This window comes from Rhinoraja longicauda, chromosome 36 (assembly GCF_053455715.1).
Source record: "Rhinoraja longicauda isolate Sanriku21f chromosome 36, sRhiLon1.1, whole genome shotgun sequence".
Lineage (NCBI taxonomy): Eukaryota > Metazoa > Chordata > Chondrichthyes > Rajiformes > Arhynchobatidae > Rhinoraja > Rhinoraja longicauda.
The window spans coordinates 13925346-13941037 of NC_135988.1; the positions used below are offsets into that span (position 1 = coordinate 13925346).

Sequence of the window (15692 nt, forward strand, 5' to 3'; positions counted from 1 at the left end):
CTATGACCTATTCTCTCCACATTCCATTCAATTCCTCCCAGATTCTACCAATTGCCTACATACTAGAAGGAATTTACAGTGGCCAATTAACCTGTCGCATGTAAATGAATACAGATGATTGAGTAAAATGCATCATGAGTTTTATTACATGTGTGTAAATGAAGACAGATGTTCTGTGGGTGTTAAGTATGAATTCTTTGATTAAAATGTAAGTGCAGACAGATGTTCTGTGGTTGTAAAGTCTGTACCGTTTAGCAGCAGTAACTGCAGTAGGATGTTTTAGGTTACAGTGAGTTCCTTTATGCAGTGCTTGAATGCAGACAGATGTTCTGGATTGTAAAGTGTAAGTTGCATTATGCAATATATAAGGGCAGATGGAAATTCTGGTATGCATACAGATCTGTTCTACAGCAAAAGAAAACAAACTGGTGGAGGAACTCAGCGGGTAAGGCAGCTTCTGAGAGAAATGGGCAGCCAATTTATCGGATCACTATCCTTCTTCAGGGTCTGCAGAAGGCCCATGGTCCAAAATGTTGTTTCTCTATTCAAAAAAAGTTTGACATTCCTTAATTCTGAAAACAAATGTTAACAAATTTGTTAAAGCAAATGTTTTTATTTCATGCCCTCAAGTCTGTCTTTCCCATGTGTTGAAGCCAAACTGCTAAAACATTTTTTTTGCTTAATATTCTCAGATAGTGAAGAGGGAAGTAGTAGCTCAAGTGATGCAGCCTCAACTAAGTTATCATTCTTTGCATTTCAATAGTAGCGCAGCGGTAGAGTTGCTGCTTTACAGCGAATGCAGCGCCGGAGACTCAGGTTCGATCCTGACTACGGGTGCTGCACTGTAAGGAGTTTGTACGTTCTCCCCGTGACCTGCGTGGGTTTTCTCCGAGATCTTCGGTTTCCTCCCACACTCCAAAGACGTACAGGTATGTAGGTTAATTGGCTGGGTAAATGTAAAAATTGTCCCTAGTGGGTGTAGGATAGTGTTAATGTACGGGGATTACTGGGCGGCACGGACTTGGAGGGCCGAAAAGGCCTGTTTCCGGCTGTATATATATGATATGATATGATAATATCCATATTGTGATTAAAAAAATCTTGATTATTTCAATGTCATGAGTGGGTTAGAAGTGCTACAGTCAGAAAGTCAGAAAAAAAATAACCATCTTTTATTCCATCATTTCCCTGTCACTTTAATTCAAAAATGGCACAACAGAAGAAAATGACAACCTCTCTAACAACTGAATTTTTAAATCGTCATCATCCACTTTATGCCAAGCATATTTCAGGTTGTGAACATCTGGAGGGAACTGGCTGTACACAGTTTCCTCCTGGGCCACGGTGACTAGCACATTGAAACAAACACCGTCTGTCTTCCCAGGAATTCCACCGCTGTGCTGTAACCCCAAGATACCATGAGTTTTCACCTTCACTTGCGAGTCCCTCAAGCATTCCTTGATCAGTCTGTGGATAGCCACTTCTACGCTGCAAGATAGATCAGTCGAGGATGTGCCACAAACTGTCACGGGGAAATGAGGATAGCCCTGATTGTTGGTCAACAGCCATAGTTCGTTGCTTTTGTTGAGAAAGGCAGATACCACCCGGTGACACACAACTGAGCATGGCAACTCAACAGGCATGGTCACTGGATGAGAAGCTCTCTCTTTATGTTTGACAGCAAATGAGATTAAATTTAAGATGTCTCTGGCTCTCAGTGGAAGGGGCGACACTCTATCCCACCATCTTGCCTGCAAGGATTCTGCATCGCTCTCTGTTGTAGTTTTCAAGTTCCCTCCTAGAAATAAAACAACATCACTTAATGTCAGCATTGGCCACATCAACTAAAATACCATTCATTACCCAATTTTTGTTGAGGTGACTAGAAGAATAAATTGGAAACGCGTGATCAGTTGCCTATGAAAACTACATAAGTAATAACATTGAAGCCTAATGTTGATCCTTTTTTAGCTCCCTACATTGACTTACAAATATAGTGCAGAAATTATCATGGGATATAGGTATCATTTACAAAAGTCGTCAACTCAATTAGCTATTTCATTGAACACTTTTACTTATAAAAACCCATAGATCAAATATCATAAAAGCCAAATTCATAATATTTAGGAATAATCTGAAAGATAATTCAGTTTCCTATTCAGACAGCTTCCCCCCCCATTGACATTAGGTAGGATGTAAAGAAAAAAAATCAGTACAGGTGCCTTAAATGTAACTGGATACCAATCTCATTTCCCTAAACATATTCACAGCAAAACATCCTACTCAATGTATGCATTCCAAAATGAACAATTCATGACGGCAGTCACTCTTTTGCATTTTGCTCATTAGCGCAGCAACCACTTTCATTACTGTACTGCCACTCCAATCTACACCAAAAAGAAAAATACAAACCTGTGACTCTGGCCAGGAAAACAAAACGGATCCATCGTGGACCCCTTTCCTCCACGCTCAGAAGGGTATAGGGCTCGCACTCCAAACCGGTTTCCTCTTGAACTTCTCTCTTCACAGCCTCAACGATGGTTTCATTCTGTTCCATCCTCCCTGCTGGCAGGTACCACTTGCCGTAACATTCTTGCTTTGCCTCCTGCATCATCACCACTTCTTTCTGCATGTTTGAATAAAATAAAAATTGCAAGGATTGTAAATTTAGTTAAAGATGGTCCATGTAATCTTTAATAACATTTACAACTCTGCTGTCATTAGCACACGGACAGACTTTATGCCTCAAAGCCAATATAGAACATGGCAGGGCTGAGTTGCCACAGGAATAACTACCATCAATCTGAACAACTCAGCAATCTAACATACGCATGCACATGCATGACTCATAACAGCATTATTGAATACCAGTCTATCAACCATATTGAGGAAAGTAGATTTCTAAATTTATTGCAATTACAACCCAATTCAGGTTCAAAGAATTACTATCCAAGGTACATGTATGCCTATGTCAGTAGAGAAATAGCAGCATCCTTGTAGCTGTGTTATATCATCAACCAAGCATCCTGGTGACAATTTTAGAATTAAAAATTAAACTATGCCAGTTCCTCATGTCCCTTAGATTCTCACTATTTTGGGATTGCTCCCTTAATGTGTAAGCTTCTCTTTTCTCAAACGCTTTCTGCACAATTTGATGTAGAATGTCTTTTTTGCCTTTATCATTGCACTTATTTTAAAATATACGATACAATGCAATAAAACTTTATTCATCCCCGGAGGGAAATTGGTCTGCCGACAGTCACAACACACAAGGTACACAAAATCTTGGAATTAAAAGTGAAAACAAAAAGTAAAGGACAAGTGACTGTTGGCTGGCTGCCTGTGCACAGCACCTTCGCTGGAACAAATGAACAAACAAACGCAGACTTATCCCCTGGGCAGAGAATTCTAAACTAGACTGCCCCCTCCCCCACACCAGGTCCCCCTTTGTTCTCCCACTGTCCCTCACAGTGGACCCCCCATGCCAGGTCCTCCATTGTTTTTCCTGGCGGTCCCCCCATGCCGGAGTCCCCTTTGTCTTCCTCTCACGCTCATCGACCGCGAGGCCCCACCTCCACTGATGCTCCTGTTGCTGCCGAGGTCCCACTGCTGCTTATGCGGTATAGTATATGACCAACTAAAGCTGGTTGAGGTTATTGATCTGAAATGTTAACTATTTCTCTCTGCAGATGCTGGTTAACCTGCTGCCATTTTCCAGTATTTCTCCACATATTTTTTTTCCAGATTCCTAGCACTTGCAGTTCTTAATTGTTTCTTAACCAGTTTTCGAGAAAGGTATTGGCTTATATGGTACCTTCATTGTCAGAGTGAGGCTAAATGCAAATTGGAGGAACAGCATCTCATATTTTTTGCTTGGGCATCTTACAGCCCAGTGTATAAATATTAATTTCTCTCACTTCAGGTAGCCCCGTCATTCCCTCTCAATCCCTCCCCCATCCAACTCACACTAGCTTCTCATTTTTACCCTACAAACAGCTTACAATGGCCTGTTTCCTTTATCATCGTCACTTTTTTGCATATCTTTCATTCATTGTTCTTTATCTCTCCACATCACTATCTATATCTCTCGTTTCCCTTATCCCCAACCAGTCTGAAGAAAGGTCTTGACCTGAAACGTCACCCGTTCCTTCTCTCCAGAGATGCTGCCTGTCCTGCTGAGTTTCACCAGCTTTTTGTGTCTAAACTGCATCACTGAAATAAAATCTTGGCTTCAATCAAATTTCCTCAAACTCAACTGCAACAAATCTGAAATCATCATCATTGGTCCAAAAACGCTCACCAAATCCACCCAAAACTTCATCCTCAATATTGATGGTCTCCCAGTATCCACCTCCCCTCACATCCGGAATCTTGGAATCATCTTTGATCAAACCCTCTCCTTCGACAAACACATCAAACACATCACAAAGACAGCCTTCTTCCACCTTAAAAACATCGCCCGTCTCCGTCCATCCCTCTCCTCCACAGCTGCAGAAACCCTCATCCACGCCTTCATCACCTCCCGTCTGGACTACTGCAACAGCCTCCTCTATGGCGCACCCTCAAAAATCATCAGTAAACTCCAATACATTCAAAACTCCGCTGCCCGTCTACTCACCCACACCCCGATCCGTGACCATATCACCCCCGTCCTTTACAAACTCCACTGGCTCCCCATCCCCCAGAAAATCCAGTACAAAATCCTCCTCATGACCTACAAAGCCCTCCATAACCTAGCCCCATCCTACCTGACCGACCTCCTCCACAGGCACACTCCCACCTGCACCCTCCGCTCTGCTGCTGCCAATCTCCTATCCCCCCACATCCGGACCAAACTCAGATCCTGGGGGGACAGGGCTTTCTCCATCCCTGCCCCCACCCTATGGAACTCACTACCCCAAACCATCAGAGACTCCTCCTCACTCACCACATTCAAAATATCACTGAAGTCTCACCTGTTCAGTATTGCCTTCAACCACTGAAGGTCACTTCACCTTCTGTCTCCTTTCTCTGTTCATTTACTTATTTATCTATTTATCTATTTATTCACTTCCCTATGTTCTTTAAATCCCTGTAAAGCGTCTTTGAGTATATGAAAAGCGCTATATAAATGTAATGCATTATTATTATTATTATTATCTTTGGCTTATAGAAGTAATCTGTGGCAAAAACACTTTTAATAATAATAATAATAATAATCCATTTATTTTATATAGCGCCTTATCACATGCTCAAAGCGCTTTACAAAAACAATTAACATAGAAACAAACAGACAAACTATCCTGACGGAAAAGCGGCGAATACTCAACGCCAGCGTCCTCTCACGTCAGGGTCCGGCAGTAGACATTAAAAAGCACAAGACACACAGATATAATTTTTTACACAAAACAGCCATCACAGTGATTGCTCTAGGCATACCCCTCACTGTGATGGAAGACAAAGTCTTATCTCCTGATTTCTTCTCCCGTGGTGCCACGAGGTGATCGAGGCTCCCAACTTTTTGAAGCCCCCACCGGGCGATGGAAAGTCCCAGGGCCGAGCCGAGCAGGCCGATGAAAGTCCTGAGCCCCCACCGGGCGATGGAAAGTCCCAGGGCCGAGCCGAGCAGGCCGATGAAAGTCCTGAGCCCCCACCGGGCGATGGAAAGTCCCAGGGCCGAGCCGAGCAGGCCGATGAAGGTCCTGAGCCCCCACCGGGCGATGGAAAGTGCTGCGGCTGAGCCACGCAGGGCGATGAAAGTCCTGAGCCCCCACCGGGCGATGGAAAGTGCTGCGGCCGGGCCACGCAGGGCGATGAAGGGCCTGCGGGCGGGTTGATCGTACCTCGCGCTTCGGGGCGGTCGAAGCTGCTACGGCTGGAGCTCCCAAAAGCCGGTCGCCAGCCAGGGACCTGCGAACTCCCGATGTTGCGGTCTGCAGGGCCCACGGCCGAAGCCTCCGAGATGGTAAGTCCAGGCCCTGCGACCGGAGTCTTTGAGGTCGATCCCAGCTGGAGGCCGCCGACTCCACGATGTTAGGCCGTAGCGCGAACGGAGATACGACACGGTAAAGGTCGCATCTCCGTTGAGGAGGAGATTTGAAAAAAAAGTTTCCCCCAACCCCCCCACCACCCCCCTACATACACAAAATTAAAAATAAAACAAAACGTACATTTAACAACGACAATGACAAAAAAAACGAGAAAAAAACGGAGAGACTGCCGGTGAGCCGCAGCTGCAGAACACAGCCACGCCCCCTTTTACCCTCTTATAATTCTCAAATCATGATAGTTAAACCTGCCTAGGGCTAATAGAAATTGCATTATTTTCCAACACCCTTTTACAATATTGCAAAATCACTTTCAATCCACGTAATTTTCTTTCTTTCTTATTTATATTTTTAATCGGATATGGGGAGAGAACAGAAAACAGTTTTTTAGGTCTTATTAAATCTAACTGCACAGTATCAGGAACAATACATAGTATCTCTCTAGCCAATTCTAACAGGCTTGGGTCTAGGAAGAAGATAAGACAACTCCCTTACCTGCTCATTCAGTATTATCGCTGCAACGATGTAACAAACTGTTTTCCGCACAATTACTGGCACCACTTCATCCAAGGGGGAGTCGTAATCCTTTACCTCCATGCCTTTCCCTTTCAACAGGAGCTCCAGTTGATTTTCAATCAAATCCATATCTCTTAATCAAAAGTTACCTATGTCAGGGAAAAAGCACTAAATGTAATGAAACGAAAAGTATGCTAGTGTACAAAATTAGCTGTATATGTAGAACATTGCAAAAAGCAACAACGTTGGTTCTTCACTGCAGGAACTTTCTTGCTTGATAAGAAAGCTTATCAAGGTCAAGGTTAGATAAGATTTGTGAATAGGGTTGCCAACTGCCCTGTATTAACCAGGATATCCCGTATTTAGGGCTAAATTAGTGTGACCCGTACAGGACAGCCCTTGTCCCTTATTAGGCCCGGGGGGGTGTGGGGGTGCTGTAGGCCTGGACGCCGCCTAACGGAGGTTGCGTAGTAACCCGCCTCCAGGCCCAGGCGGCTGGAATTGGAGAAGCGGGGTGGGGGGAAAGAGCCCTGTCCCATCCCAGTGCGGGGATGTTCAGTGCGGGGGGAGACGGCGGCGGCTCTCTGACGGCCCTCGGGGAGCCAGAGCATGTTGCTGCGCCGATGCCACTGGACTCCGTGGGGAAGGCGCTGAACTGGCCGGGGAGAGGAGGGAGGACAGGGGAGCCGAAGGCAGGATCAGCACCAGGCCTCGGCCTCCACCTGGCCTCACCACTGCTGCTGCTGCCGCCGCCTTCCCCTTTGGCCCACCTCAGGCTCACGGTTACCCAGTCATGTCCAGGCCCAGGCCCCGGTTGCTTCCCCCGACACCAGGCCTGGCTCTCCTGCCGCTACGGAGCCATCAAACCCGCCCCAAAGAGACAAGCGACTGAGCCCTGATCGTACCCGAGGGCCGCGGAGGAGAGAGCGGCGGCCGGCCCCGGGTCACAGCCCTGACCACAGCAAAAATACTGTGCAAGTTCTGAACCGGGCAAAGTAAACCAAACTGCATCACTGACAATGGCGTCTGGAATCAGTCTGAGCAACGCAGAAAATGGATCTTGATTTTTATGCAAAAAAGACATTGATTAAAATAATGTAGATACATTTGGATTTTTTTTCCTACAAAATATACAAATTTAATAAAAGTTTAAAAATCTGGAAAAAAATGGTGGAGCGGGAGCACGTGACTGCTGGCTGGGTGAAGTCACGTGGGGCGCGGGGCGGTGACGTTACCTTGTCCCGTATTTGGGAGTGCTATAGTTGGCATCCTAGTTGTGAATTACCTGATCTCAGTTAGACATCAGTTTGGGATAATAAGTGGACCGAATTCTGTTACTGTAGGGAGGGAAATTTCCACAGGATTCCAGCTCCTGAGTATCAACCAACGTGAATCAGCGCCTTTGGAAGAGAAGAGAACCAAATATTTTTTTAAATAAAAGCAATCTCAGTAGTACCAATATAAAGAGGCTCACAACGGCTTTAACTAAACCAGCCCTTAGAAGTATTGTGATCCCAAATGTAATGTAATGGCCCTATCAGAAATGGCTCACCTTCTGACTCTTCAAAACTCGAACTTATCTACCAAGACAGATGTGCAATGGAAAAAAAATAACAATCAGTAAATTCAAAGCCATGATTATTTGATCGGTGCCTCACTGTACCCAAATTTACATCTTTCAACTCTGTGAGAATCAGAAACAAGGTGCATTGCAGGAACTTAATGACCTCACTACAAACTACCTTCAGCAGACACCTCAAAGTAATGGTGAAACACGAACGATGAAGTATTTGTAAAATTCACTCAAAGGTTAAGCAACCCCACAGTGTCATCTCTCAGGCCAACATCGGCACTAAAATGAGGCCGAAGCTACACTCAGTCTGTTACTGTGGGCAGGCCAAATCATTGGCATGGCCTATATAGACTCTTGAAACATTTTATCTTAAGTGCTATTAGGGCAAGAACTCAGAGAAAACGATTCAGAAAATGAAACTGTCTCCTGGGTTTCTCAGGCCCATGACCAATCAAAGTAGAGGAGCAGTATTCAGGATGGTATTGAGACCATCCCGATACGGACTCAACACTAGATTAAAGAGAGTCAGAAGCTCACTGAAGCCCTGCAGATGTGGTGGACTTTGATACCCACCTCAGTGCCAGCCAGGCTCTCCATTCCCCTCAGGCACCTTCAACCACAACTGGGGAATGAATCTGCAGTTCCCCTGCCAGCTTCAACAGCCAACTCAGAACTGGAGTGGATGCAAGTCATCCTCCATCCCAACTATGAACATAGTACCAGCTACTCTTCAGAACCACTTAATTTGAAGTGAGTGGAATTAGATATTGGAAAGTTTAATTTTATTTAATTAACCACAATAGTATGAGTCACTGCCTCTTTCCCAGTCAACGTTTTAGGTTTTCCTTCAAATGCATCTGTATTTCCTATTGCATAACGGGGCCCAGGCATCAACAGCTGTCATTCTCTGCTTCACCCCTATCTGCTTCTTTGTCCACAGATGATGATGATGCCTGACCTGTTGTTCCTCCAGCAGTTTGGTTTTTGCTCAAGATTTCAGCATCTGCAGTCTCCCGTGACTCCATCCTGAACCTGCTTCCCCCTCAGCCTTCATCCTCCCCACCACCCTCACCCTCCTTCCTCCTCCACCCTAAATTCCACCATCCTCACCCTTCTCCACCATTTCACCCTCAGCTTCCTCCACATCCACCCTCCATGATCTTTACCCTCCTCGACTACCCTCACCCTCCATCATCCTCACCCTCCTCCATCACTTACCAAGCACTACTACCCTCAGCCTCCTCCGCCACCCACATATGTTCCATCACCACCCCCTCCATCACCCTCAGCCCCCTCCACCACCCTCTCAGCCACCACCACCATCCTCTCAGCCACCATCACCATCTCCTACACTCTCACCCTCCATCACCCTTAGCCCCCCTCCACTCTCACCCTCCATCACCCTTAGCCCCCCTCCACTCTCACCCTCCATCACCCTCAGCCCCCTCCACCAGCCTCTCAACCACCCACCACCCTCCTCTCAGCAACCATCACCATCCCCTACACTCTCACCCTCCATCACCCTTAGCCCCCCTCCACTCTCACCCTCCATCACTCTTAGCCCCCCTCCACTCTCACCCTCCATCACCCTTAGCCCCCTCCACCACCCTCTCAACCACCCACCACCCTCCTCTCAGCCACCATCACCATCCCCTACACTCTCACCCTCCATCACCCTTAGCCCCCCTCCACTCTCACCCTCCATCACCCTTAGCCCCCCTCCACTCTCACCCTCCATCACCCTTAGCCCCCCTCCACTCTCACCCTCCATCACCCTTAGCCCCCCTCCACTCTCACCCTCCATCACCCTTAGCCCCCCTCCACCACCCTCTCAACCACCCACCACCCTCCTCTCAGCCACCATCACCATCCCCTACACTCTCACCCTCCATCACCCTTAGCCCCCTTCCACTCTCACCCTCCAACACCCTCACCCTCCATCACCCTTAGCCCCCCTCCACCACCCTCTCAACCACCCTCCTCTCAGCCACCATCACCATCCCCTACACTCTCACCCTCCCATCACCCTTAGCCCCCTCCACTCTCACCCTCCATCACCCTCACCATTACCCTCAGACCCCCTCCACTCTCACCCTCGATCACCCTGCGCCTTCCTCTCAGCCATCACCATCCCCTCCACTGTCCCTGTCCCAGCCGCCAGCCCTCACCATTTCCTCGCTGGGCTGGGCTCGGGCTGCGGCGCCGCCCAGGCCCTGTTGTCAAGGGACACGGGGACAGGAAGCGCCGCCGCTCCGCTTCCCAGTGACGTAATCGCGCTTTCCGCGTCTGTGACCTCAGCCGGGCGCAGGCCGCCATTGGCCGGTGTACGTGTCAATCAAACGCAGGTTACCGCCCCATTTTAAACCAGGTGAACCTGTCCTGTCATAAACGAGAGAGGTGCAGAGTTAGGCCATTAGGCCCATCAAGTTCACTGCACCATTCAATCATGGCTGATCTGTCTTTCCCTCTCAACGCCATTCTCTTGCCTTGTATCTTGTGGTCATCACTTCCGAAGAGTCCACCAAGGATTACACTGGACGTATCTTATACCCACCAGGAACAATTTTTTAACACTATCCTACACCCACTAGGGACAATTTTTACATTTACCAAGCCAATTAACCTACAAACTTGTACGTCTTTGGAATGTGGGAGGAAACCGAAGATCTCGGAGAAAACCCACGCAGATCACGGGGAGAACGTACAAACTTCGTACAGACAGCACCCGTAGTCGGGATCGAACCCGGGTCTCCAGCGCTGCATTCGCTGTAAGGCAGCAACTCTACCGCTGCGCCACCGTAACCCCCGACACTCTTATTAATCAAGAATCTATCTCTCTCTGGCTTAAAAATATCCATAATAGACAATAGACAATAGGTGCAGGAGTAGGCCATTCGGCCCTTCGAGCTAGCACCACCATTCAATGTGATCATGGCTGATCATTCTCAATCAGTACCCCATTCCTGCCTTCTCCCCATACCCCATGATTCCGCTATCCTCAAGAGCTCTATCTAGCTTGACCTCTAGCATTGACTTGGCCTCCACAGCCTTCTGTAGCAAAGAATTCCACAGATTCACCACCCTCTGACTAAAGACTCTCCTCATAATTTCCTTCCTAAAGGAACATCCTTTTATTCTGGGGCTGTGACCTCTGGTCCTTGACTCTCCCACTAGTGGAAACATCCTCTCCACATCTACTCTATCCAAGCCTTTCATTATTCGTCTCCTGTCATTCCATGCGAAAGGATCTCCTTCAGGAGGAAATCCCCTCATTTGAATGAGGGCTTGTTTCAATGAGGGCGCCCCTTATTCTTCTAAACTCCCGCGAGTAGAGCCCCAGTGCCGTTAAACACACAAAATTGCTCACAATACTCCAAATGCGGTCTGACCTTTTAGCATTAGCATTACATCCCTGTTTTTGTATTCTAGTCCTCTCAAAATAAATGTTAGGGTTCCTCAGCCCAGCGGTGATGACCCAGAGTGGAGAGTCAAGCAGGAGGGAGGCTAAGCTGCAAGTGGCAAGCACAATTGCAGTTAGCAACACGGGGGAAAGCAAAGGGAAGTAGCAGATACGGTGAGGGTGTGAAAACAAAATGATTAACGGCACCAAGTCAAAATGCACGTTACATTCGCAATAAGGTGGACGAATTAAAGAACAGATGGCCATAAATGTGTCTCATATAATTGTTACAAAATGTAGGCACAGCGTGGTCAAAGTTGAGAATTCAATATTTGGACGGTCATTTGGCCTGTTGGTCTTTATGTAAGACCAACACGCAATAAAAGCTTTACTCTGTACCTTGGTGCACGTGACAATAATCTAAACTGAACTGAATTCATCTTGTGCAGCACCACTCCATCTCCCTTTAGCCCTGTAAATATTTTATTTTCAAATACTTGGTCCATTCAAACCCTTACCACTTATTTGTGTCTTTTGCCAATCGCCTTAATGCCATTTTGTTTTAGTTCTCAATTCTTCCATCAACACGAAGAGTGCTTCTCCACCCACTCTATGTATACTATTCCTGATTTTAAATATTTCCATCAGATCTTCTCACAACCTCTCTCCCCAATCTATCCAAATAACTAATGTCCTTCCTTTGTCCCGCCCCCCTGACATCAGTCTGAAGAAGTGTCTCGACCTGAAACGTCACCCATTCCTTCTCTCCTGAGATGCTGCCTGACCTGCTGAGTTACTCCAGCATTTTGTGAAATAAATACCTTCGATTTGTACCAGCATCTGAAGTTATTTTCTTACACTCCTTGCCTTGAAATCATTTCAGCAAAATTGACGCAGTGCTGAGTAACTCAATGGGTTAGGCAGCATCTCCAGTGAACATTGGATAGGTGACGTCTGAGTCTGATGAAATGTCTCAATCCGAAATATAACCTATCCATGTTCTCATGGGATGCTGACTTACTCGCTGAGTTACTCCAACATTTTGTCTCTTTATTTTGATAAACCAGCATCCACAGTTCTCTCACAGTTCACAGCTCTCTCCTCCTCTCCCCCTCTCTCTCTCCCTCTCTCTCTCTCTCCCTCCCTCGCCCCCTTGGCTCCAAAGCCTTTGCATCTTTCCCAAAATGTGGTATCCAGAACTGCACAGTCTAGTTGTGACTGAACCATTGTTCAACAAAAAGTCACCATGTCTTCCCTGCTCTAGTACTGTCTCCATTTATAAAGCACAGGCTTTTGTATATACTTTTAAAACTACTTGTTTCAATTTGTCCTGCAACTTTCAATGCATTTACATGCCTATAAACTCCCAGATTCCACTGTTTTCTACCCCCTTGTGGGTAGAATTGTGCCCCCTTAGTTTATATAGCAATTAATGTTTCCATACCCTCTGATAAGGCACTGGGTTTTCCCGAAGTGAATGGATGCTGGGGGCAAAGTCAATAATGATTGAATGAATGAATGAATGAATGAATGAATGTTTATTGGCCAAGTATGTGCATATACAAGGAATGTGCATTGGTGCTCCGCTCACAAATGACAACATAAACATACAGTTAACAATTAAGAATAAAGCATAAACACATAAAAACAATAAAAATACAACATTACGGTCTACCGCTGTGGGCGAAAATAAACCAGAGCAAAAAAGAGACGACAGACTTTGGTTATTGGGTAGAACTACTACTCGTGGGAAAAAAAGCTGATTTTATGTCTGGCTGTGGCTGCTTTGACAGTCCGGAGTCGCCTTCCAGAGGGAAGTGCTTCAAATACTTTGTGGCCAGGGTGAGAGGGGTTAGAGATGATCTTGCCCACCAGAGATAATCACAGGTTTACAAATACTTATTTCCAACATACTATGGAAACAGGCCCTCAGGCCTAGCTCATCTATGGTGACCAAGGTGCATTCAAGAGCTACATCCATATCTCTCTACATCTTTATTCTCCAGGAACCTGCCCAAATGGTTTAAAATGAGAATATATTAACATCAATCACACATCCATAGAAAATGAGTAGGAAGGAACTGAAGATGCTGGTTTAAAATGAAAATAGACACAAAATACTGGAGTAACAGGCAGCATCTCTGGATGGATGGAATGGGCGACTTTTCAAGTCGAGACCCTTCTTCAGACTGAGTCAGGGGAGAGGGAGATACAGAGATAAGGAAGTGTAAGGTGTGAAAATGGGACAGAGGGGATAGAGATTTCTTCTCTGTTTGCTTTGTTGTTACCTTCTCCGAGCCAACAATAATAATAATAATAAAAATACATTACATTTATATAGCGCTTTTCAAACACTCAAAGACGCTTTACAGGGATTACTAGAACATAGAGAAGAAAATCAATAGATAAATAAGTAAATAAGTAAACAAACAGAAAAAGGAGACAGAAGGTGAGGTGACGGTTAGTGGTTGAAGGCAGTGTTGAACAGGTGAGACTTCAGTGATGTTTTGAATGTGGTGAGTGAGGAGGAGTCTCTGACGGTTTGGGGTAGTGAGTTCCATAGGGTGGGAGCAGCGATGGAGAAAGCCCTGTCCCCCCAGGATCTGAGTTTGGTCCGGATGGGGGGGGGACAGGAGATTGGCAGCAGCAGAGCGTAGGGTGCAGGTGGGAGTGTGCCTGTGGAGGAGCTCAGTCAGGTAGGATGGGGCCAGGTTATGGAGGGCTTTGTAGGTCATGAGGAGGATTTTGTACTGGATTCTCTGGGGGATGGGGAGCCAGTGGAGCTTGTAAAGGACAGGGGTGATATGGTCACGGATCGGGGTGTGGGTGAGTAGACGGGCAGCGGAGTTTTGAATGTATTGAAGTTTACTGATGATTTTTGAGGGTGAGCCATAGAGGAGGCTGTTGCAGTAGTCCAGACGGGAGGTGATGAAGGCGTGGATGAGGGTTTCTGCAGCTGTGGAGGAGAGGGATGGACGGAGACGGGCGATGTTTTTGAGGTGGAAGAAGGCTGTCTTTGTGATGTGTTTGTCGAAGGAGAGTGTTTGATCAAAGATGATTCCAAGATTCCGGATGTGAGGGGAGGTGGATACTGGGAGACCATCAATATTGAGGATGATGTTTTGGGTGGATTTGGTGAGCGTTTTTGGACCAATGATGATGATTTCAGATTTGTTGCAGTTGAGTTTGAGGAAATTTGATTGAAGCCAAGATTTTATTTCAGTGATGCAGTTTGTCAGTGTAGAGTGTGTGGTGGTGGAGATTGACTTGGTGGAGATGAGGAGCTGGATATCATCAGCGAAGCAGTGGAAGTTGAGACCATGACGGCGGATTAATTGACCAAGGGGGAACAGGTAGAGGATGAAGAGGAGGGGGCCAAGGACTGAGCCTTGGTGGACACCTTGATCAGTATCTGCTTAATAACGATCAGTATCAATGATCAATGACAATGATCAGTATCTGCTTAACAATGATCAGTATCTGCTTAATAACGTACAACCAAATGTCCTTGATGGAATTGAACATTTCACCAAAAAATACAGATGCTTGAAATATAAATAAACAGAAAATGCTTCGTCTAATCAGAACGGGGGTAGATTAGTGAACTGAGATGGAGTGTCTTCAGCCCATAACATTAGCGCTGTTAGACACAAAATGCTGGAGTAACTCAGCGGGACAGGAGGCATCTCTGGAGAGAAGGAATGGCTGACGTTTCCATTCCTTCTCCTTGTCTCCAGAGATGCCGCCTGTCCCGCTGAGTCACTCCAGCATGTTTGCGTGTCTACCTTCGATTAAAACCAGCGTCAGCCGTTCCTGCCTACACATTACACGCTCTCTCTACATCAGCGTTGCCTGGTCTACATGGTCGTTTCCAGCATTTTCTGTTTTTAACTTCACAAACAGGACCCCTTTTGCAGTCGTCCCCACAATGCAGCGACACACAGATTACAAGCGATTTAGAGGAAGGAACTGCAGATGCTGGTTTACACCGAAGATCGACACAAAATGCTGGAGTAACCCGGCGGTCCATAACTGACCCTGGTGAGACAAGGAACGCCGCAATGGTGAAATGCTTTGCGAGCTAAAGGTCACCCGATTCTTAAGCGTCTACAATTTATTCTAATAAGAGTATTTTCTGAAATACTCATACTGAAATGCATTTTTGTTGTTGTTGCAT

At 46.3% G+C, this 15692-nt stretch overlaps 1 protein-coding gene across 3 annotated transcripts; it reads right to left on the reverse strand.

Moving 5' to 3' along the window:
• Window positions 1-1181: 1181 nt before the first annotated feature.
• On the reverse strand, window positions 1182-10369 carry nudt18 (nudix (nucleoside diphosphate linked moiety X)-type motif 18). 3 transcript variants are annotated; one of them, XM_078428889.1, is made up of 5 exons: window positions 10284-10369; window positions 7828-7942; window positions 6522-6691; window positions 2413-2626; window positions 1182-1798 (listed from the first exon to the last, which is right to left on the reverse strand). In XM_078428889.1, exons 3-5 carry the CDS (start codon window positions 6669-6671, stop codon window positions 1197-1199), a joined length of 966 nt encoding a protein of 321 aa, XP_078285015.1. In that variant the 5' UTR covers window positions 6672-6691; window positions 7828-7942; window positions 10284-10369; the 3' UTR covers window positions 1182-1196. The 3 variants fall into 3 exon arrangements, with proteins under 3 accessions (XP_078285015.1, XP_078285014.1, XP_078285016.1); XM_078428888.1 differs by having other exon boundaries at window positions 10209-10363; XM_078428890.1 differs by lacking the exon at window positions 10284-10369 and adding an exon at window positions 9074-9106.
• Window positions 10370-15692: the final 5323 nt, after the last annotated feature.

Excerpts from the sequence above, each read along its gene's own strand:
- nudt18 (XM_078428889.1), bottom strand. The coding sequence starts at position 6,671 with ATGGATTTGATTGAAAATCAACTGGAGCTCCTGTTGAAAGGGAAAGGC. Across the intron at positions 2,627-6,521 it reads CGATAATACTGAATGAGCAG|AAAGAAGTGGTGATGATGCA; the intron begins GTAAGGGAGTTG and ends TCAAACATGCAG. Across the intron at positions 1,799-2,412 it reads TTTCCTGGCCAGAGTCACAG|GAGGGAACTTGAAAACTACA; the intron begins GTTTGTATTTTT and ends TTTTATTTCTAG.